The 23995-nt window shown below is 38.9% G+C and overlaps 1 protein-coding gene across 3 annotated transcripts in view; it reads left to right on the forward strand.

The window, feature by feature from the left end:
- LOC121635201 (rho GTPase-activating protein 6-like) overlaps positions 1–23995 on the forward strand; it is a 98435-nt gene that overhangs the window by 70646 nt on the left and 3794 nt on the right. For 2 of the 3 annotated variants that reach the window (XM_041978287.1, XM_041978289.1), the window contains exons 2-13: positions 7607–7766; positions 11744–11815; positions 16210–16358; positions 16942–17070; positions 17186–17381; positions 17472–17527; positions 19233–19383; positions 19476–19624; positions 22400–22579; positions 23330–23421; positions 23504–23754; positions 23880–23951. In XM_041978287.1, coding sequence (XP_041834221.1) covers positions 7607–7766; positions 11744–11815; positions 16210–16358; positions 16942–17070; positions 17186–17381; positions 17472–17527; positions 19233–19383; positions 19476–19624; positions 22400–22579; positions 23330–23421; positions 23504–23754; positions 23880–23951 — 1657 coding nt within the window. The remainder of the gene's footprint in view (positions 1–7606; positions 7767–11743; positions 11816–16209; positions 16359–16941; positions 17071–17185; positions 17382–17471; positions 17528–19232; positions 19384–19475; positions 19625–22399; positions 22580–23329; positions 23422–23503; positions 23755–23879; positions 23952–23995) is intronic. The other variant, XM_041978288.1, reaches the window with a different exon arrangement.

The raw sequence follows: 23995 nt of genomic DNA on the forward strand, positions 1-23995 counted from the left end.
GAGAAACCACATGCTGTGCTTGCGCTGTACATTATGTCCAGATGGCATTAGTCATCTAACTGCATGGTGCGAGCGCAGTCGGCACAGTCATTAATCTTTCCAATGAAATGTCTGTCAGATGTGAGCACAAAATAACAGCAACAATGACAACTTAATATGTGCTGAAATCAAGCCTTTTGTGAAAGATTTATATTAAGGTCTTAGATAATATTTTACATTGTTCTGGTACACTTATGGAACTTTGTAAAGAAAGTCTGGTGGAATCATAAAGTTTGTTTTTAGCGGCCACAATCATCCCTAGTGACCACTTAGTAGCTGGAAAGAAATCCCATGTTCCATGTGTTACCCTTTTCTTTCTTACTTTCTTTAAAAGCATGTTTACATTTTTTACAGTGTATTATTTATACTTAAGAACTTTAAAATGGCAATTTTTTTATTTTTTTTATTTATATGGCTAGTTCTTCTTATTTATTCCTGCAAAGACCATCAGTTTGGGGTGCAACAACCACAGAAATAACAGACTCCAAGATTATAGCACCAGCTGAATGGCAGATTTGTCTTTGTGCAGGCTACCCAAACAGTGAGTTTACATGTCATCGTGATTTCTGAGGTAATGGATGCTTTTGGAGTCATTCTGTGTGATGGTCCACCGTGGTTTGACATTTGCAGAATAAGCAGTGTGTAAATTAATGAATGAATGTATTAGGTTAAGCTATGATTTGTGGTTCAGAAGCATGATCAAATTAACTTTAATGGGTCTGAGTATAATGTTGGGAAATTGGTTATGATGTTATCGTGTATGTGTGTATTCCAGCTCCACTGATACAGACGGAGACAAATTACAGTGTACTCTGTGTAATGTGTATATAATAGTGTCTGGCTATCATTATGACAAGAGTGAGAAAATTGAGCTCTTTATTAGTTTAGTTACTGAATGAAACAAAACAAATATGTGATGCAACCTATGAGTTACTGTGAGTTTTGGACTGGTGTATATCCAAAATTTTGTTTTATTTATTTATTTACTTACATGACTAATTATGAGATTTTGCCTAAAACAGGAATCAATATCAAAGTGTCCATGATCAAATTACAGATGAAATAAATATATTATAGAAAAAGACTTTTTTCTTTTGGGTTCAGTTTGGTTTGTGGTAGTCTGAGAGTGGTCTGCTGCGTGTGCTAGCGTGAGATCCTGCAGAAGAGAAGGGTGGAATGGAGTCAAATGGTTCACTTTACACCCTTAAACTAGCTGGTCTGAATAGAAGTGTACACTCGGGCAACAAAGGAGCCGATTTTATTACCCCAGCCTTACAGCAAGAAGGTCGCTGGTTTGAGCCTTTGCTGGGATAAGGTTCAAACGGAGTTTGCATGTTCTCCCTGTGTATGTGTGGGTTCTCTCCAGGTTGTACGGCTTCCCCCCACCGTTCAAAGACATGCATGTTAGGTTAATTGGTCACTCTAAATTCTCCCTAGGAGTGAGTGTGTGTGTGAATGGTTGTTTGTCTCTTTCTGTGTTGGCCCTGCGATGGACTGGTGACCTGTCCAGGGTGTATCCTGCCTCTCACCTGTTAAATGCTGGGATAGGCTCCAGCTTACCCGTGATCCTTAATGGACTAAGCAGTACAGAGAATGAATGAACATTATCATGAGTGTAGTGTGTTAGACTCAAATTCCCTGTTATTTGTAAAAAATCCTGTTCTCTTCTATCGTGGTAACCCCTATGGTTTTTTAACAAATGCCTGCTGTCCGCTTATATTGTGACTACATCCCTTTTGTTCTATGATTTTTTCTTACAGATGCACAGCTGTAAAAGAATGAAATGTATCGCATTGACGATTATACATGCACAAAGATATCAGAGTATTAGAGAGTAATTTCAGGGTTCTCTTTCATAGCATTCGTTTCGTGTCTCACTATGGGGAACGCCTCCTGCGTGACCTTGTCAGAAGCTCATGTGATGTCTTAACTGAGTGGCTGGCACTGCTGACGTACGTCTATGTCTGAGTATAGCTTTGCAGCCAGGATACAGTTGTCGTAAGGCTTCTGTGAGAAGCGAGAAGAGGTTTTTGAATGAAGACTGACGCTATGTCAGCCCTATATATAGAGGCTTGGAGCTTCTCCAGACATAGACGTACGTCACCAGTGCCAGCCACTCAAGGCTGAAAAATCAGTTTTTTCGTCATTGTCGTCATTTCTGAGGTGTATTACTGCTTAAAATGGACGTCTTGCATTCACCTTCCAAGCCTTAATAATTTTAAACTTGCTTGCTAGCTAGCTAGCTGCATACGCCATGCTTCTTTCCCGTCTCCCATGAAACAACAACGCACATGTGTGCAGGAGAGTTTTCTGGATGGGCAGGGGAGTGAGGTGTCTGTCTGCTGTGAGTGAGAGAAGCTCGACTACGAAGTAAACAAGATGTAGACACTTGCTACCAAGTCAGTTTGTACCTAATGTCTGTGAATAAGTCATTTTATACATCTCATGTAAAACTAGGGATACATCGAGTATATCCGATCACCCACCCCTACTAGAGAATATAGAAATCTTATGTGTTTGGTTACTAAGAGAGACAAATGTACAAGCTATAATGAAATTTTATATAAAAACAAACATCATTATATAGACATTAGTTGCAGATTAAAAGCATGTTTCTGACTCCAACACATTCATTTTATTCACAACAAATCACATAGTATACAACAATAGCACCATTATTTGGTAGTTAAATCATGAAATGAAATGAAATGAAAATACTTTATACTTTATTAATCCCTTTGCAGGGAAATTCATACAGGGTAACTTAGGTGCATGTGGGTTTGTAAATTTGAATGTTCCTGCAGGTCACGCAGGCATTCACTTTATTGTTGCAGGATTTCAGCAGCGATACTCGGATTTAGTCCTCCTCCTTCTCTTACTGTCAGCATTCCAGAGGTTTCATAGAAGCTCATCCATCCCCGTCAGACATCCTGCTGGGAAGAAGCAGCCCAAGCAAAGAGAGGCCTCCTATTTGACTTTTCCAACTGGTTGTCTTTTCTTCTTTGCTACAGACTTGAGGGTGCGTACAGGCATGTCCATCTGTGTGCCCCATCAAGCTGTGAGTGAGGTCATGCGGTAGAGAAAAGGGTTTCCTAAGTCAGCGATAAGGAATTGCATACAGAGGCGTATAAACACAACTGTGGTGGATGAAACACTTTGACCGACTCATGACCGGTTAATTCATTCACATGCAGACTCAGGTGGTTCTACAGGTTACATTTATGTTAATGATGGCTGGATGAGTATTGTTGCTGAGAACTTGATTTGAAATAATTGCCGGGGCGGCGTGGCTCACTGGGTAGAGTGGTCGTCCTGTAGCCCAAGGGTTGCCAGTTTGATCCCTGCCTGGAGAGCCCATGTCGAGGTGTCCCTGAGCAAGACACTGAACCCCAAATTGCTCCTGATGGGTTGCGGTTAGCGCCTTGCATGGCAGCTTCCGCCATCAGTGTGTGTGAATGGGTGAATGTGACGTATATGTAAAGCGCTTTGGATAAAATCGCTATATAAGTACAGACCATTTAGCATTTACCAATTCATGGCAGAGCAAAAAATATCACATAAAGACAGACACATTAGGGCGTATTCGTAAGCCCTCTGTCTGAATAAGGCATTAAATCTTTTCCCTTTCTCTCCCCCTCTCTTTACCTCTCCCTTCTTTTGACCTCAGTAGACACTGAGGAATGCATGACCAGAGATTTAGATGACTCAAATGTTCATCAAAGCCGAAGATGTCTCGGGGTTTCCAGCAATTTCGTTACTATTCACTTGAGTTCAGTCTCACCTTGATCACAGACTAAGCTGGAAAGCAAATCTGTCTGTTGTTGAAAAATGAGTGGGAGGCTCTTTTCTATACCCTCTGGCCCTCCACCACAAAAACACTTACCAACCCCCCCTCCCTCCTCATATCCGGCACGTCCTTAGTATTTGCTTGTATTTATTCTTGCAATGCATATTTCACATCCATCAAGGTACTTTAGAAGATGCCCTCTATTGAGATTTTCATTTCTTTGCTCATTCATCATAAGCATGCATTTTTGCATGTAAAAGGGGAATACTACGAACACAAACATATTATTTCCAAAACTAACATTTGTTGGAAAAAGAAAGAGAAGATCTGATGTGATTAAAGTTCAGATCTGATTAAAGAAAAAAAAAATGTAGTAGATATTTATAAAAACATAGCTAAATGTTGGTTACAAATACATACATTCTTAGATATGCCATCTTCCTCCAACTGGTTGAGGCAGATGACCCCCTTCCTGGGTTCTGCTGGTATTTTTCCTTCATATAAAAAGGAAGTTTTTCCCTCTCCACTGTCGCCCACCACCACATGCCCAGAATGGGGGATTGTATCAAGGACAAGGGTCAATGCAGTCCATTGAGCTCCTTAGGTAGGCAATTATTATAAATTGGCTAATCTGAACATGGGTATTATAAATAGGACTGATGCGGATGGTATAATAGATTTATTTTAATTGAATTATGATTGGACAATACATTGGGTTGAATTTGACCACCTGTAAATTGGTATTGAGATGACTTTTGATTAAGCTGAGTATCATTTGTACCTAGTTTCCACCCCCCCACTCCCACCCCCAACTGACTGCAACTGAGAATGAAGTACAAAAGCAAAAAGATGAGGATAGAAACTGTAACAGTTTGCAGTTAGACACCAACATCCCTCCCCCCATATAAGCGTTTTGAAACTTCTTACACTTTCCTCTTACGTGACAGTTTTTAGGTAATGTACACGCTTGTGCTACACTTCAAACAGGAAAATGTAGCCTCTTTTCGACTACTACTTACTTGTTCTACTTTAATTGGTCTCAGTCTTTTTCTGTAACAATTAAGTACCACCTCAATGTGGGTAGTGTCACCATAGCAAGGTGACCGTTAAGCCCTTTGACATCATTTGTATGTGACACAAATATGACAACAAAAGAGGACATTGAGGCGATGGTATAGCTGCTGCTCTATTTATTGCTTTTTGCCAGACTCAAAGTAAACAAAGAAAGCGGGGAGATGAAACACTTGGCGGTGTTCTTGGGAAAAATTCACTCTTATGGCAAATCCAGCGTTGTCGCTCCCTGGCCAACCAATGGCCTTCAGTCATGTAGATATCACATTTTCAGCTCCAGTGAGGTTGCTTGGAATTGGTGCTTGAAAAAGTACCTGGGACCAGGTGCTACTATTGCTGTGCTGACTGTGTCTTCTGCTGTGTTTGAACATTTTGAACCTGCGACTATCTGTCAGATATCTGAAATAGTTCAACATCTGAGGCCTGCATACTGTCCTGGTGATTCTATTCCACCTAGACTCCTAAAGGAGGTATTGTGTGTCATAGGTCCCTGGATTGTTAATTTTCTTAATTTCTCTTTTATTTTGGGTTGTGTTCCAGCTGCTTTGAAACATGCTACTGTGCAACCCCTTCTTAAAAAGAATAACCAGGATCCTATCATTTTTTTCCAATTTTAGGCCAATTTCCAAGCTTCCTTTTCTCTCCAAAATTTTAGACAAAGTTGTTTACGATCAGTTACAGGATCATCTGAAACTTTATGACCTTTATGAAAAACTCCAGTCTGGTTTTAGGCCGTGTCATAGCACTGAAACAGCCCTTCTTAGGGTGTGCAATGATTTATTTTTAGCTGCTGATTCTGGAGCCTCTGCTGTTTTAATTCTTCTCGACCTCACTGCGGCCTTTGATACGGTGGATCATGACATTCTATTAATGCGCCTCCAACAGTCTGTAGGAATTAATGGTATAGTACTCAAATGGTTTGAGACCTATTTAAGAAAGAGAAGCTTTTCAGTCCATCTTGGGCATTTCTCCTCTTCTGCAGCCCCACTTAATTATGGGGTACCTCAAGGCTCCATCCTGGGCCCTATCTTGTTTTCATTATACTTACTTCCTCTGGGGTCCATTGTTAAAAAATATAGCGTCTCTTTTCACTGTTATGCCGACGACATCCAGATCTATGTCTTTTAAATCTGCAAAAGATCATTGCGTTAAAAATCTTCAAAAGTGTTTGCAGGATGTTAAAATTTGGATGGAGAGGAATTTCCTGTGTATAAATAGCAATAAAACAGAGGTCATTATTTTTGGTAAATCTGACCTGCTGACAGGATGCAGCAGTGTTTTTGGATTCCTGGACTCATTTACTCGTCCTTTTATTAAAAACCTTGGTGTTTTATTTGATTTTTACCTCAAATTTGACAGGCAGGTTTGTGCAGTAATCCAGTCTAGTTTTTATTATCTGAGGCTTATCAGTAGAATTAAGCCTTACCTTCCCTGTGATGCCCTAGAAACTGTCATTCACACTTTTATTTTCTCTAGACTGGACTACTGTAATTCCCTTTATTCTGGGATTGATCAATCTCTCCTTCGCCGTCTACAGCTGATTAAGAACTCAGCTGCCTGCCTATTAACGGGGACCAGATGGCGGGAGCACATTATGCCAGTGCTGCGATCCCTTCACTGGCTGCCTGTCGCTTTTAGAATTTCTTTTAAAGTGTTACTTCTGACATTTGAATGTTTACATGGTCTGGCACTTTGGGTACCTTAGGGTATGAGAAGGTGCTATATAAATAAAGGTTGATTGATTGATTGATTGATTGATTGCAGATCAGCGGAGCTATTAAATATCCTGGTGTGAGACTGTGTTAGTGAGTTTATGATCCATAAACTATTATCTCATCCAGTCAGTTACTGTATGATGGTCAATGTTCAGGTATCATCAACATAAATTTGTGAACTTTGTCTTGTAAATTTACAAGAAAGGCGGAGATGAAAAGAACGAGAGAAAGTGACAGAGCAAGAGATAGGACTAGGGCTAGCATTGGACTGATTTTTACTCACTGGAAAGAGCTCAGAGAAGAAACAGGATGCTAGACTGATGCTGAATTAGCCTTTGCTAAATCTTCCAAAGTTTAATAGAGATACTTTAATCATATTAATTTTTGCCTTTTTCTTCTTAAAAGGGGGGCAATAAAATTTTATTTTAGCTCTGTAATTCTATTTGTTTTAATATTGCTTTTACTTACAAAGGCCCTAATACAGGGATCTCTGATACTTGGGGGATTGTTATGTTTTGATGTATGTAAAGGCTAGTTTTATTTTTAATATGCATAAGTGTTTTTAATCATGCAAAGCTCTTTGTGTTGCCTGTGGCATGATTTGATTTGATTTGATTTGATTTGATTTGATTTGAATTAGGTGTGTTGTAGCAGGGAAACATCAAAAACCTGCAGGACAGGATTGGGTACCCTGTCCTAATATGTTGATTTAGGAACCTTTTGCGTTATTAAAGCCATTGATTTTATTTAATTATTTTACTGATTTTCAAACGTTTTGCACTAAATCCAAAACAACAATAATTTTAAACAAATTTAAGGGTCTAAAATGAATGTAAAATGAAATGGCTGCAGCAGCAGAATGTGAAAAGGTTCATTGAAGGTTCCTTACATGACATAAAAATGCAATATACTGTATATCCCAGCAAGCTGGTCTCTGATCTCACATTCTTATCTTGCTCTTTGTTTTAACTCTGGCCTTGCTTTTGCCTTTCAGGGTGATTTCACCTGGAGCAGCCTGTCGGGGCGGAGCGTTCGTCTGACGCCAGTTGCCATCCAGAGCCTGTCAGAGCTGGAGAGGGCCAGGCTGCAGGAAGTGGCCTACACCCGTTTACTCCAGGACTATGACCTTGGATGTCAGATAACGATGCCAAAAGGTGGAAGCATGTGTGGTTTTCACTCAAACTTTAGTCATAAATTGTATAGTGTCATAAAGTTTTTGTTTGGTGGGATGTACAGACATAATCAACCTAACATTTATTTGACTGTTTACTGTTATTGAATCTGAAACTCTCTTACACTGCATGCATTTGTCATTCTATATGCTTAACTTAAGTTTACTGTAAAAACTTGTGCAGATACTTTCAAGTGTCCCATAAAGTAAAGCCAACGCTCGAGCCTCCAACCACATTCCCTCATCATTCGTCAAGCATACTATAAGGGAAGTCATGTATGGGCTATGCTTAGGGAAGTTTTGAAAACACATGAATTTAGATGTAAACCACACTTCACAGAGGAATCGGGTACTTCCTGTTTGACATGGTATCTTTTGACCCTCCTCATAATGACACGCGACTCCGTTTCCGCTGTAACTGAGGCTGGGTGTAGTCACTTAGTAGTACACAGAAAGACTTGTGTTATGAAAAAAATGGTTATATTTGTTCTTGTGGGCTTATCTTACAGCTTAAAAAGTTTGTTTTGCTCTTAAACCAAGTGGTTAAGTTAATATGTTTTGGAAAGTAACAAAATTAGACAAATTTATCCAAATGTAGCACACAGAGACAGAGCAGTTCAGTAAAAAAAAAACAGCCCAATGGTTTATTAACATGCAACACAAGATATAAAATGTATCCCACTCAGTTTAAAGCAACGACTCAGGGCACAAAGTAGTGAATAAAAGCCTTTGCAAAGTAGGTGAGTGAATGCTAAATAATATTTCTGATATACACAGGATATCAAAAAATGGGACGTAACCGATTCGTACAATATAGGTAATTTATTTGCAAAGATAGAATTATCTCAAGTTGGCTTCAAATGCATTTTACTCTTCATTCTCCATGAGGCAGCTCAAAGCCATTTTCATTAAAGTGCCCATATTATCACCATGTCTGTATTAGCCCCTGTATCTTTAAAGCTAATTTACTGGAAGACCGAGTCAGCTCAAAAAATGGCCAGTGAAGTGTTAACGGCTGCTCATTCTTTGATTGTGTGGTAAGGAAAGCACTTGGAAGTCATTTAGCAAATGTGTTTTATTGTTTTGTACGCATACCCAGATAAAGCACTACCACTGGCAGCAGTGTTGAACAGTATAGTCTAATTCCATGTCCATGCCTCTTTCCAAGAGACATTAAATTATGACACCCTCCACCATCGCCATGTTTGTTGTTGTACACTGCTATTGAAAATAAAGTTAGTTCAAGTGCAATACCACCAATTCGGGCCAGGCTCTAGCTCCAAAACATCTGGCTCCAACAGACTTGCTAAGTCAATACATATTTTTCCACAACTCATTATGCTTTGCTTATTTATATATCTGACGTTCTGATCAGTGTGTTGTTGGACCTTAAAAATAATTTTATGGTTTCAGTTCACCAGTGAAGCAAATCTGAAGTGATCCTTTTGTAAAGCAAAAAAAGAAAGATGTTTTTATTAATTGGCTTGGCGCAAATAAACTAGACTGTGTTGTGTCTCCTTAGTTTATTTTTTCCACCCAATCAGCTCTGTCTTTTTGTCCAATTATGCTCACTTCTGGCTCCAGAAAGATCATAAATGCAGCAACCATACCTTGAACTTGAGACAGTCCAATAGGTATGGAGGGACCACCCATTCAGTTATGTAAAATCTTTGGTTGATTTCCTTTATCAGAAACCTCTTTTTGGTTTGTTACAAGGTCTGTTAATATTTATAAATTCCAAAAATTCTCTAGGGCCTCCTGGTTAGATCTGAACTCTATGTTGGGAGCCACTGGTTTGAATACACTGACAAACATTTGGTCTTGTTTACACTCTTTGATGGTTTGAACACGGTCTTGATCCATCTGACTTTAAGAATGGTAAACCAATGGTAAAACATCTGGTAATTATTTAGCATCCCAAGAATTATCTAGCGACTCCATGATGGCAGCCACTGGTTTGGATACATCGATGAGCATTTGGGCTTGTTTAATCTGTCATTTTATAAAAACTTGCTTGATGCCTTAGACTTTACCAGATGTTTTACCATTTCCATACCATCCCAAGGATTCTGTAGGGACTGTTTGTTGAATCTGAACATCATGTTGGTGGCCATTGATTGGGATACATTGAAGAACATTTAGGCTCGCTTACAATTTATGATTGTGTGAACATTTACCAGATGTTTTACCATTGCACTCCTTTCTGTGCTTCTAAGTACAGTATGCCTCTGAGGAAATAACACACATTTTAGAACAGAAACAGAATAGGACTCATTTAAATTACATTTTGTCTTTTTGAAGATTGCATCTTATTATTGGATCAGTCAGTCCATGCTCACTCTGATGCACATCAAGTACAGTGTGGGCAGTGTTTGTACTACGGTGTTTAGCAGTGGAGTGGGTGCCATAGCAGCAGTGTAGTTCAGCCAATGGATTATCCAGGGCCTTGCATTCCAGCTGAAGGTTAAAGCTCTCCCCACCATGATTTAATACATACTTGTCTGTGTTGCTTATGAATTCCAGAGGCCCTGACGGCCGCCATGTGCAAAGAAGCTAAATATTTCAAATGTGTAAGAGTGCATGTGCGTGTCTTGGTGCTATTTCAGTAGCGCTAATGCATGTTTTTTAGTCTGAATCAAAAAATAAATAAATAAATTAAAATAAAAACAAGGAAAAGTATTCATCCAAGCATAAAGGGTCAGGTTTCTGGCATTTCTTCAGAGTGAAAAGTAGATGAAAGAAAGAGAGATGAGAGAGATAAGGGGGGATGGGGAGAGGTTGGGATGGGATATAAACATAGCAAAGTTTCATCAGATGGTGTCACAAACTGGTCTGGAGTTGAACTGGGGAGTGTGAAGGTTTGGGGGATTTCAGCACGGCTTTGGGAGCCATCTGTCAAAAATCCAAAGCATTTCCTATCCCTGCTTCTCCCTTCCCTCTCTCTCCCTCACTTTCCATGGTAACATCTGCTTTTCTTTCTCCCTCTATCTTGTAGTTCATCTTCCTCATTTTTCCTCCTATTTGTCTCTCATGCACCCCTAAGATTTTTACTGAAGCTCAGATTTTTACAGCTTGTAGACAAAGTTTTGAATTTGAATGACTGATGGAAGCAATCATAAAATAATTGCAGAACAGCAGCGAATGAAACTGAACCTGCTTGCTGACGTAAGCTGTTAACACTAACTGGGAGCATGTTGTGGGAGCTGGATAAAATTTCCTCAGCCCCATGAGTGACTCATTCGATTCGAGCTGACGAGAACATCTGGGGTTCAAACTGAGGTTGCAAAATGATTTAAGGCAAACACACAAGTCCAAAAAAGAACAGAGGTGTACAAGAGATGGCTTTGGATAGCAAAGAAACAGATAGCTGAGTGACAAAATGATAACACTAGGAGTTGCTAAGGTCTCCACAAGCTGAGATCCTTGCAAAAGATGAAAATTTCGAGGACTTGAAAGTTGCGTGTGCCACAATTTCCAGAGTTTCCTGATTGTTAATCAGCAGATCCAAGAGTCATTCATCATGCTGAGAGCTGACAAACTAGCTTCCTCTCATGTGTACACAAATGAACTCATGTGATTGCAATAACTCAGCTGTTTTTTTTTTTTTTTTAATTTTAAGCAACAAGGTTTTCAAGTCTGTCCAATTACTGCCTTACATTTGTTTTGGTCACTTTTAATCAGTCGGTGTAATGGGAAGATGTAAAGTTTAAGAAAATAAACAATGTCACGCAACCTAATAATTACCATGTAATGGCAGGTGTAATACATAGAAGATTTAAATTAACAAGAAATGTGAGTAATGTCTTTTCCTGGTAATTTGTTCTTAAACAGAGAACTTTCCTCCTGTTAATTTACATCTGCAACCCCGACACAAGCACATTAAATATAATAACCGTGATAAAATGTAGAAGTTATAGAAACCATAATGATTAATTACTATTTTTTTCTCCTCTGGCACAGATGGACAGAAGAGGAAAAAGTCACTGAGAAGGAAGCTGGACTCCTTGGCAAAAGAGAAGAGTAAGGACAAAGGTAGGACAAAGTTCATTCAATAATCAGAAATTCCCTTTCAGCCTTTTTATTGTGAGAAAGACGAGGCAGTATGTGCTCTCCACCTCATACTCAGTTGAACAATAGGGTAATAAAAAAGTGTCCATTTACTGGTTCATCAGTTATTTAGCTTAAATGGAGGTACTTGTTGTCAGAAGAGGGGTTCTGAAAAGCAGCCATAGTGCTGTGATGAGCACTCTTTATATTTGGCAAAAGGGGAAACTATTTTAGTTGCCTCATATTATATTATGCTGTTCCCACTTTCTTCTCTTTTTGCTGAGTTGCATTGGAAGTGACGATTCTTTTGACCAATCAGTGGATTGCAGATCAGTACGACAAAGACCCCAATGGAAGGGTTCCCAAAAAGTAGGATGCTTGGATTGGATATTCTGTAGAGATGTGACATTCATGAATGAACCGATTTTTTTGAATGGCTCTTTTAAATGAACGATGGGAACCAAGTCAGAGCTGTGAGTTGTTCATTTTTGAGCCATTCTTTTTATATACAAATTTTCCACACTGCATTCATCACATTTGTGACATATTGTTTAGAAACAAATATGAGTTCTATGCAAAACATTTATTAGAATTTGCACTGACTGCTCAGGTTTATCCTTTTTTATCTATATTTTTCTATAATTTTTTTTATCTTGTATAGTCGATTTTATATAGGTACATATTTTGATTGTTTGTCATTCTTATATATTGTAAAAATTTGTAAGATATTGTAAGAATGAGCCAGTCTTTTAAATGGCTCATTCTTTCAATAGTGTTCAGTCTCAAGCCAAACCTGCAAATCTTAACATCATACAGAAAGACATTCCTTTAAATTATTACTAATAAACATGGTTCTACCAGCTACTTAATCATAAGCTGCATGTAGTTTTGCTTCAGCATTTTCATTTAGTTTTTTTTTTATGAATAAAAACATTGTCATGTAATTTATTTAGGTTGAATTTTCCCAATTTTAAGCTTCATTTTAGCTCCTTGTTCTAGGTCCTTCTTAGGCCATTCTTCCAAAAATGTCCAGCCTGATCTTATTGTTAAAAAAAAAAAAAAATGGCCTCATGTCAAGCAGCTGCTCATTCTTTGTTTAAGGCATCTTGAATTAGCCACTTGGCAAGTATTATACAACTGTGGTTCATCGTAATGTCAGTAAGTAAGAAAGACAAAGGAAAGAGAGAACTCCTTTTCATTTAGTAAAAGCTAGAAGACACAGAAAGGGGGGTGTCGGTAATAGATGTAGGTCTTATGAGTTTTTCTTTTTTCCCTTCATTAAGATTGCATTGATCCAACTTTATCTTAATGATGAGCTAAATAATTATTTAGTTAATTTCAGTAATTTTATTTTTAAAATTAAGCTTTTTGTCAGCCATGACTATATTGATGATGAGGCCTCTTTGTTCCAGCTGTGTAAATACATTGTGAAGTTACACATGAGCTCATGCTGATGAGAAGAAAATAAAGAAAATCAGGTTATTCACTTATGTCTGTGAGAGTCATTTCAGGATAAAACTGTGAGTGTAAACTTAGTATAGGTGGAGTTTTTTTCCTTCACTATAATGCCTGACTTCCCCTCCAGAGCTCAGAAGGCTCACATGTACCTGTGCTCTAAACGGCAAAGGGATTCCAAGTTTAATTTTCTCCTGGGGTCCCCAAATACCAGCCCTATATTTCACTTTGAAGTGGGCTCAGTCTTTTCACTGCAAGACGGAGGGAAAATGCCATTTATGCTGATGCTCCTGCAGTAATCCCAGCTCTAGACATTGTTGTGATCTTGCAACTTTGTTTGCAGCTATGGATTCATTGCTGGTTTGTTTGTTGCGAAAGGTTGTATTTCTGCCAACTAACCTACAGTTTTACAAATTTTTGGCAAATTTTCTTAAGTTTGGCTGTGATCTCCACCCATCTTTATGCATTTAAAAACAAGATCCACATCATGCACCACTTTCCTGAAGCTGAGATGATTACTGCAGTCCAGTGAATATATAAACACATTGCATAGACATGTCCAAAGATGCAAGATGCAAGTCTGTATAAAGTAGATTTCTAAAAAAAAATTGACAGCTTGATGAATGCAACTTGGCTGTGGACTGTTGCGTTGACAAAGCCTTGCCCATCATGTGTATTAGATTGAGCATTAAAATGCATGCCTCTGTGTGTGTGTGGTTATGTAAGTCCTAACACTGCAGAGCAAATTCGTTGTGTCACAGTGTTAGCGGTCATGTTGTTCGCAAACCGCAGCCCTCCACTTGTGGTTGTGGAATGCACTTTGCTTTCCCTCTCTCCCATTCTCTCTCTCTCTCTCTCTCTCTCACACACACACACACACACACACTGCACAGCTGGATGTTTTCTCAACTGTTGGCTCAGGCTCTGGGATTGTGTACCATGGAATATATCTTGTGATAGCTCAGTATGACACCATTTCGCTTCCAAGGAAGCCAAGAGCATAATTTGACTCCTGGCTGTGTGCGAACTCCAGATTTAACCAAGATTCTGAAATTGATCAAAGTTTTTGCTTAAGCTGACTTTTGTATAAACTTTTATTTTTCAGCCGGGGTTATTTCTCTGTTTTTGCCATTGTGCCTCGTTCTCATAGTTAAAAAATTAAACAGGGGGCGTACAAAGAAACTCTCATTGATAATGCAAGCTTTCAGGAGTGGCCCGGTCCTTCTGGGTATTGGGTGGAGCCTCTGCCAAGGGGTGGCTTGATCTCGTGGGCCCTTGGGTTTGGTCTTCTATTAAAATGTTCTACATTGTCGAAACATCCTAGTGCAGGCTGAATTCATAGGTATCTGTCAATCTGTTTTACTCAATGAGAAAAGAGTACCGTGTATATTATTCACACAATTTACAATTTTGGGTTATCAAAACGTAGCAATATTATTACATATATTTATGCAGGTAGGATGCCTCAACTTTATAAATGACCCCATCAAAGTGTGCTACCTTATATTTTTGTGCAGGATGATTCAACAGTGTATATTATGTATCTATTCATATATTATATAATAATGACAAACTAAAAACAGTTTAATGATTTATAAAATACAATTCCTATGACCATAAAAATGTATACTATATGGCTTTAAGCTGGGGCCTTCCTCTGGTGTCCTCTGCGGGGGTGTGTTGTTAACCCTATGGTGGGATGGTTAGGTACCCTGATGGCTGCTGGTTGGCTAGGCCTTGGGGCCCTCTTTTTTTGGCTTCTGAACCTTGAAAGGAGTGAAGTTGCCTTTGCATGATGACTCATCATTGAACACATCCCATTCCCTTAATTCTGCACTCATCTCACTTATACACGCAGCAGCTGTATTTATTTTTTGAAAGTCATATTTCGTCGTCTCAATAGTAATAATGGATTAGGTTTATATTGTGCTATTCTGCTGACAGCACTCAAAGCGCTTACACCATTACCAATTTACTCCACATTCTTAAGCTACATGTGTAGCTACAGATGTCCTGGAGGAGTCGGAAACATGGCAGCCAATGTGCACCAATGACTACCACCAAACATTCATACAGTGTCTTACACTGTACGAATGCTGACACTGAGGGTGTCCTATTGAAAGACAGATTGAGTAGTATTAATCAGGAATCAAACCACCAACCCTCCAGTTATTAGATGATCTGCTTTACCAGCTGAGCCACTGTTTGTGTTGTTGTTATTCGTGTTTTTCTTAGTTTGTCCTCTTACAGGTGCTCTTGATGATTGTCTTCTTTGTTTTATCATGGAGGCTGTAAAGTTTCTCTACAGCTGTTTTTTTTATTTTATTAAATTTTTTTTTAGGTTGCCTTTTAATTGTCTGTCTACATTTTTTTTCCTCTCTCCTCTTCTACTCACACTCCTTCCATTGTTTTCCCTTGTCAGGTCTGTCATTAAAAGGTAATTTAACAATATCCAAAATAAAGAACAATACTCAAGAATCATCCATTAGGCTGCTCTTGGAAAAGTAACTTTATTAAGCACAAGACAGCTAGACCACCTTTCTGCTGTCATGATGTTAGACAAGATAAGTTAAAAGAAAAATTACAAGCTTCTAAAAATGGTGCACATAAAGAGCCTTACATTACTTGTAGCTGGGGAGCATCAAAGTGGGGTTATTTAGCATTTTATTGGCAGTCGTAGCCAGATATCTTTTGACTTTTCCTCTGTGATGCTATATTGGAAAACAGAAGTCGCTTTTTTAACTGCGCGGTGAGAGATTTAACCAACGCTGTAAAGATGCTTTGTGATGTTTTTATTAGATTTGTGTAAAAGCAAAGCTTTTTCTCTCTTAGCGGCTAACTTTGGTCATTAACCATTCTTTAATCAGCTTCCTTCCTAGATTTTACATCCTTCCGCCTTTCCTATGTCTTCTTTTATCCCACAGAATGCATACCGCAAGCCTTCAGCATAACCCTCTCCCAGGTCATTGCTAATGACAGAACACACAGGCAGCGTCAGGATGGTTATCGTCAAGACCATCTGCAGCGGGAGGAGCACAAAGACTCCTCCGATCTTGTTTCATCCATTTTACAGGTATGTCAACTCCTCTGTTTGCCTGCCTTGAAATTTTCCATACGGTCCTGTGAAAAAGTCTTAAGCAACCACTCATTTCTACACATACTGCCAGGTGGATTTATGGCTGTAGATATCTATTATTGAAACATACAAACATATATGGAAGTACTATATATAAAAATGAAAAAAAAAAAAAAATAATTAAACAAAGTTTGTGCAAGTCTAATAAGCTTGAAAATTAATATTTGATCTGAGCAACTTAATTCTTCCTGTACAATTTGAGTTGTCTTTATCAATCTTTCTTTTAAATTCTTTAAGAAGTCTTCAAGAATAATTTCTTAGGCTTCTTGAAGGAAATTTCAAAAGCTTGTTGAGACCTGTTGCCATTTTCAGTCTAATTCTTATGTCATTTGGCATACCTCAGCCTTTTCTCCCTGTTTCCCTTTCTTAAGAATGGCTTTTTAACATTAGAGACCATGAAGGCCATTTCTGACGATGCTTCATCCAACAGTAGATAAATCAACTGAAGGTCCAGATGCATCTCGTAGATCCTGCCAGGTTTTTGATTTCTTTTTTGTATTTCTTACTCTGTGTCCTGCAGTTTGCCACAAAGCGGCCATCCAACAAGGAGTTATCCAGCAGTAACTCCTCACTGAGTTCCACATCAGAGACAGCCAATGAGTCGACATCCCCAAACACTCCTGAATCTGCACCACGAGCCCGCAGGAGGGTGAGGCAACCACTTTAAAATTCATCCCAGAATCACAAACGGACTTCAAGTGTTTATCTGTTTTTACATCGCTCAATTTAGTTTAAATCAAATGCATGATCCCCCCCCCCCACAGGGAGGCATGTCAGTGGACTCCATCACAGACCTGGACGACAACCAGTCTCGTCTTCTTGAGGCACTACAGCTCTCCCTGCCGACTGAAACGCCCAACAAAAAGGAAAAGCACAGGGACAAACGGCTGAGCCTGAATCCCATCTACCGTCAGGTACCCCGGGTGGTCGACAGTTGCTGTCAGCATATCGAGAAATATGGTGAGCTATTACTCAGCTGCTGGGACCGTTATGCAAGCACATCCAGTTCTGACACTAAAATTACAGAGTTTGTTCCCGTTTTTCACTCAGGTTTGCAGACTGTGGGGATATTTAGAGTGGGAAGCTCGAAGAAAAGAGTCCGACAGGTGAGAATTCCTGTTCTTCCTAATTTGTATACGAATAATGAAGAAAGAATCTTTTTGGGGTTCTGATTAGAAAGAGTAGACCTTAATGTTTTTGTTATTCCAACAAGAGAAATTATTGTATTAACATCCACAACCTTTAAGTAGGTTAAAGCGGTGTAATCAGTGTGACCACGCTCATTTCCATCTATTTTTGCCAAATGATTTTATAATCCTTTTAAACTTGAGCCACTCTTCAGTTCCTGATTTTTGCTTCTAAGGAGCCAGATACACAATTTATTTCCAAGTTTTTAGTTGCTTTATCCTTTTCCTGTTTTCATAAAGAAAGGGAGGGGTGGTTCAAGAATTTGGCACAGTACTTAATATTGAGCACAAGTATAATACAATAATAGATCATGAAACTCCTTCAGTCCAGGCAGTAACCTAATTATATGATCCCTGCTTCTTAATTGTACAGTTATCTAATAAGGAAAAGGTGTCCTTTTAAATACAGACATTACCTATTAGTAGCGGTTTTTTCAATTAGCTTGTATTAGACAGTGTATAAGCTAACCTTTTTTATATATATATTTGGTTCTGAATTTGTTTAAATGTACTTGAAGGACTTTGTATCAATCAGTAACTATAAATCTACTCTAAGATGACATGCAGAGTTCCCTATGGCTCCATTTTGGGCCCTTGTTCAGCCTCTACATGCTTCCACTAACACAGATCATGGAAAAAAAACAAAATGTCTTATCATAATTATGCTGATGACACTCAGCTGTATATTACTGCTTCACCAAGGGACTCTGGTTCTTCCCACCTTCCCTCCCTTCATCCATCCATCCATCCATCCATCCATCCATCCATCCATCCATTCATTAACCCCCCCTCCCCCCTAAAATGTTTGGTTAATTTGTCTGAATGCAGTGTGAAAGCTGATTTGGACCTGATGAATTTTGTATCTCTCAACCGAACCCCAGTAGTACCAAGTCTAGGAGACTTTTAGGTGTGATTTCTCCCTAAATGCCTGTCAAGTCAATACTTTGATTTGGCCAGGGTTTTCTTCAGCTAAACAATAATAAATCTGAAATAATTTACTTTGGAAACCAAGATGAGCGTCTAAAGAGTCGTCCCCAACTTCAGTCAGCTATGTTACAAACACCAAATCGTGCAAGAAATCTTGGTTTCATTTTGGATTCTGAGCCTATTTTTACTGTAACCAAATCAGCTTTAAACATTATCAATTTCTGTCAAAAACGATGTCCACTGACAATTCGTGGAGCATGGATGGGCAGTTTTAAAGGAGGGGCTGCAGTCTGGGGGAGAGCCAAATCGTTTCATCACAGTAATTTATTAGTTCAAAGTCACCAACTTTTTAATTTATTAGAAGAAATCCAAGTCAAGCCCACAATAAGTATGTCTGTCTGTTTCCTTTAAAATAATAATAATGATAATAAACTATCATCTTGCCCTGGAATAAAAGTTATATAATTCCCTGGAAGTCCTCCAGAAGGTCAGATGGTCAAGATTACAGCCTATGCTGGTATTAGTAGTTGGTAATTAGAATCCAGCAAGTCACTTGGCAGACTAAAAGGAAGGGATTCTAGCAGGGTGTGTGCACTGCAAAGAATATAACGTCCATTGTTATGTCCAAAGGATGTTTCTAAATCCCCCCTTCTTCCTCTCTTTCTCCTTCACTGTTGCATTTCTTTGTGACTCTCAGTTGCGTGAGGAGTTTGATCGTGGTGTTGACGTCCAACTGGACGAGGAGCATAGCGTTCATGATGTGGCAGCTCTGCTGAAGGAGTTCCTCAGGGACATGCCTGACCCTCTTCTGACCAAGGAGCTCTACACAGCCTTTATTAACACCACACGTGAGCATCCTATTAGAGTTCTCTGTATATATTTAAAATATATGCCACAGCTTCTCTCTTTCTCACTTATTTCACCCTGATCTGTGCTACAGTGTTGCACTCCGATGAGCAGCAGAGTGTCACTCAGCTTCTGGTCTACCTGCTCCCAGCATGCAACAGTGACACTCTCCACCGCCTTCTGGAGTTCCTGTCCACTGTGGCTGACCACGCCCATGACCAGCAAGACAAAGACGGACATGAGGTGAGAACAAAACATGACTGAGAAGAAAAAAAATAAAGAAAGGAGAACCAAAATGCATCTGTTAGCCTGCAAACTGGTCCAAACAGCTTATGGGTAGCTTACTTGCAGTTTGTTTCCACCTCATTGGGTAGAAATAACCAGAAAAAAGTGATAAGAAGCAGTTTGTGTGACTCGATTGCATACAGTTTTCAGAGTCTGAGAGAACACATGCACAGCACAAACACTGATATAAGATTACTAAGCAGTTCTGAAGTGATTATGTGAATGGCTGTGTTTACTCCCAAATCTGCTCTCCAGACGACTAGACTGCCTGTCATTCTGCTACTACTGGTTGTAAAACCTACAAGGGATTATACTCACACCTCCCATCTGGGAAAACAACAACAAAAAAAAAATCCTCTTTGTTCCCAAATATCTACAAATAGAGGTATATTTGAATTGTTTTGCTTTTAAATTAAACTGGTAGCACCGGATCTTAATTTATGCACAGGCAATGAAATTCTTATGCACATGCTATTTTTAGCTTTTTGGTTTTCACAAATTTAAACTATTTTCTTTAAGTTAATGACTTATAAACCCTAAACTAATCCACTCAAATTACAGGTTGCAATGCAACAAAACAGGCAAAACCTGGGAAGGGAAAATGTTTTCAGGTGCTGTATTTAGATTATTTCAAAATAAATCCCCAAAGCACTGACTCATACATGTGTGTGTGTCAACAAATGAATTTCAGTGTCTCTAAAATTGACCTGTATGTACTGTGTTTGCATGATTCACCGATTTACGGCAACAGTATCTAGGACTGTGACAGGAAGTCCGACTGGTTTAAGCTCATCTGGGAGAGCTCTTCTTTGCTTCTTGGCTGCTTATGGTTCCCATCTTTCTGCTGGGACTGGGAGTGGAAAGGGAGTAAACTAAACAAGATATAATTTCATTTAGTTTTTCCAAACATTAGTTGCTAAATGTGTCACAAGATTGCTTCATTACTCAACCCCAGTCGAAGGAAAGCTAGCTGTTGTACTCTCCAACACTTGCTCAAGTTGACAAAAAACAGAGAAGGGGATGTGGGTAAGAAGTACAAAATTTGTAACGGAGGAATGAGAAAATTTATTTAAAACCATGTAAGAAGGAAGTGGAGGGAAAAGCAGAGTAAGGAAGTGTCTGCAGAGAGAGCAAATGACTCAAAGATTGTGAAATTACAGTAAAACGCTGATTTAAGTTTTCCAAACATTTTAAAATGTTCTTCTTAATGGAAGAACAATTCTTTTCTCATATTGTTGTAGAGTGTAAACTATGGATAGAAAATTATTTTCAGTTTCCTGAGCTTTTTGCAAGTATGCTCTAGTTTTTACTTTTGCTAAATTAAATCAAATCATCAAATCAATTTTATTTATAAAGCATTTCTCCTACCAAATGCAACACAAAGTGCTTCACATGATAAAAACTATTTATGCATATAAAATAAAACAAGCCTTCACACATTACACAAAGTAGCATCATTATCTCTCTCACACAAAGTCACACAGACATCCACACACATGCAGACGGAGCAGTTAACCCCCCATTCTAGCAAAAAGAAAAAAAGTATATATATATATACATATGTATGTACATGTGTACATAATTAAAACTAAAAAATATTAAAAGTAATAAATTAAAAAAAGAATAAATATAAATATCTAAATATCTGGCTTGATGCTGCTGTAAGGATCCAATCACACCAGGAGCCAGCCCACCTATATCCACAGTCACCCGCCACCACAACCACCCAGACAAGGGCGGGCCACAGGCCACAGTCCGCAGCACAGCTGTAGGCTGCAGTGCAGGACCCCAGACACCCGGTCAAAGGCAATCACTGCAGCAACAACCCCTAGTTCCGCGATGGTTCATAATTTAAAACAAGGTCCAATAAATAAGAAGGTCCAAGACTATGAAGACATTTAGAAATTATTAAAAGAACCTTAAAATCAATCCTGAAACGCACGGGGAGCCAGTGGAGCGATTTTAAAACTAGTGTAATGTGTTCCTGCTCTCTGGTCCTCGTCAGAACATGTGCCGCTGAGTTCTGGAGTAGCTGTAGGTTGGAAATAAACTTTTTGGGAAGGCCAGAGAGCAGGGCATTACAGTAATCTAATCTAATAGATAAAAAAGCATGCACCATTGTCTCTGTGCTGACAAGAGAGAAATGGGCGGACTGTGGTGATGTTTTTAAGATGGTAAAATCCAGTCTTTGTGACATTTCTGATGTGTGGAATAAAATCCAGCTCAAAATCAAAAAGAACACCTATCCATGACTTGCTAAGTGCTAATTTGACAATTCTATGATCAAAAACACAAAAATGAAGGTAGTAATTGTTGACTTGCTTTGTAGCAACAAGTCATCGGTGCAAGAAAAGGAATGCTAGCATGCTAATGGCAAAGCTAACAGAGCTGATAACATCGCTCACCTGTGGTTCAAATATGTCTGTGACTATGTATTGGTTGTTTGAATTGTAGGGTTACAACTTAACACAATTCTGACCCTGAATAGTAAGAAATATCTTTTTCAGATTCCATGGTTTTGAAATGGTGCAAAGGCTTTAGGGTATAGCAATTTTTACGGGCCTATATTTAGTTGTAAACAAGGAACAGGAACACGTGCTAAAGTGCCCCTTTAGTTGTGTTTTTTTTTTTCTTCTCATGTGTTGGAAATACCTACATATGAAAACTGGAGGAATAAGTCTGAAGAGGAACTTGACAGTGATGTATGTTTATGTGTCTCGATTCTAATTTCAGATCACAGGGAACAAGATGACGTCTTTAAACCTTGCTACCATCTTCGGGCCCAACCTGCTCCACAAGCAGAAGAGTTCGGACAAGGAGTTCAGCGTCCAGAGCTCAGCCAGGGCGGAAGAGAGCACAGCTGTCATTGCTGTCCTGCAAAGGATGATTGCTAGCTACCAAATGCTCTTCATGGTCAGTGACTTGGCTTGATACATAATCCCACATTCATTCATGCTATGTAGATTTAAAGTAAGAAAATCATTTGTGGTATATAAGACTGTCTATAGTTTAGTGGGCACAACAAGCTGAGAAATACCTCCATCATAGAATTTTTTTTTTATGAAAATCAGAATGAACAATGGTAAATAAATGAGAAATGATTATGTTTAAGATCACTCATGAAACATTTGTCAAGCTAGTTAGCTGACAACAACATCGAGAACTTGTTCCCTCAAGCAAGAAATACTATTTGTTGTCAAAAAAGGTCACAACTTTGCAAAGAACACCACCTTATAATTTTAATAATAACATAATTAACTGGATCTGACGTTGCTGACTCAAAAAGATTTGTAGGTATCTCAAGTTCCATGAATGACATGAAAGCTGTTTTGTAACCTGCTTATGTCAGGGTTTGTTAGGGATCTGGCAACTTTTGCTTTTGAAGAATTTCGGAATGGAAGCCAACAACTTTGGGTTTTTGAACTGTCTTCATTTAATTCTACTTCGGATTATGAATGTACTGGACATGTGGATAGAAAAGGTGTCCAACTTTTTCAACTTTTCTTCACTTAGTATTGACTCTTATCTTCCAACTAGCAAGGATCTTAGCTTGTTTTAAAAAACTGAACTTGTTTGAAAGGTAAATGTTAACCCAGGGTAAATGATTGATTTATTTAAAGCAAAAAGGTTTTTTTAATCACTTAAGCAGTTGGTGTTGTTTAGGTGCCCCCTGATCTGCAAAATGAAGTTTTGATGAGCCTCCTGGAGACTGATCCAGATGTGGTTGATTACCTCCTGAGGAGAAAAGCATCGCAGTGAGTTATACTCATGTGCTAGCACAAGTCTTCAGTTTGTCTGTCGCTTTCTGTTCTTCATCCTTATTTTAATTTTTTGCAGGAGTCCAGACCTGTTGCAATCAGAGGAGCCCTTCAACCTAAATGAGCACCATTCATCCAGCGATTCCAACAAGGTGTCCAGTGGTGAAGTATCACCTTATGACAACAACTCCCCTGTCCTGAACGAGCGCAGAGGGGAACCAGGGAGCCCGGGTGGTGATCAGAACTTCCGTGTCCCAGAGCAGTACTCTGTGGTGGGACAGGTGGCTGGCTGGAGCAGAGAGTCTGGAGCCGATACCTGGGGTTCCAAAGGTGAGCTATACAATGGCTACAGTGTGTACGATAGATAGTCAAAATAGGTTATCATTAAAAGGACATCAACAATTAGCTTTTCTCTCTTATATATTTAAGTAATGTTAGGAATTTGCTTTTTTCAGAGGACCATGCTAACATTTGGGGTACGTGGCACAGTACTCTCAAACCAGCACTAAAGAACCAACCATTTACAGGTAACCTATTTTAAGTCAGCCCAAACCTTTTACAAATTGGTTTC

The sequence above is a fragment of the Melanotaenia boesemani genome, chromosome 24 (genome assembly GCF_017639745.1).
Source record: "Melanotaenia boesemani isolate fMelBoe1 chromosome 24, fMelBoe1.pri, whole genome shotgun sequence".
NCBI classification, from domain to species: Eukaryota; Metazoa; Chordata; class Actinopteri; order Atheriniformes; family Melanotaeniidae; genus Melanotaenia; species Melanotaenia boesemani.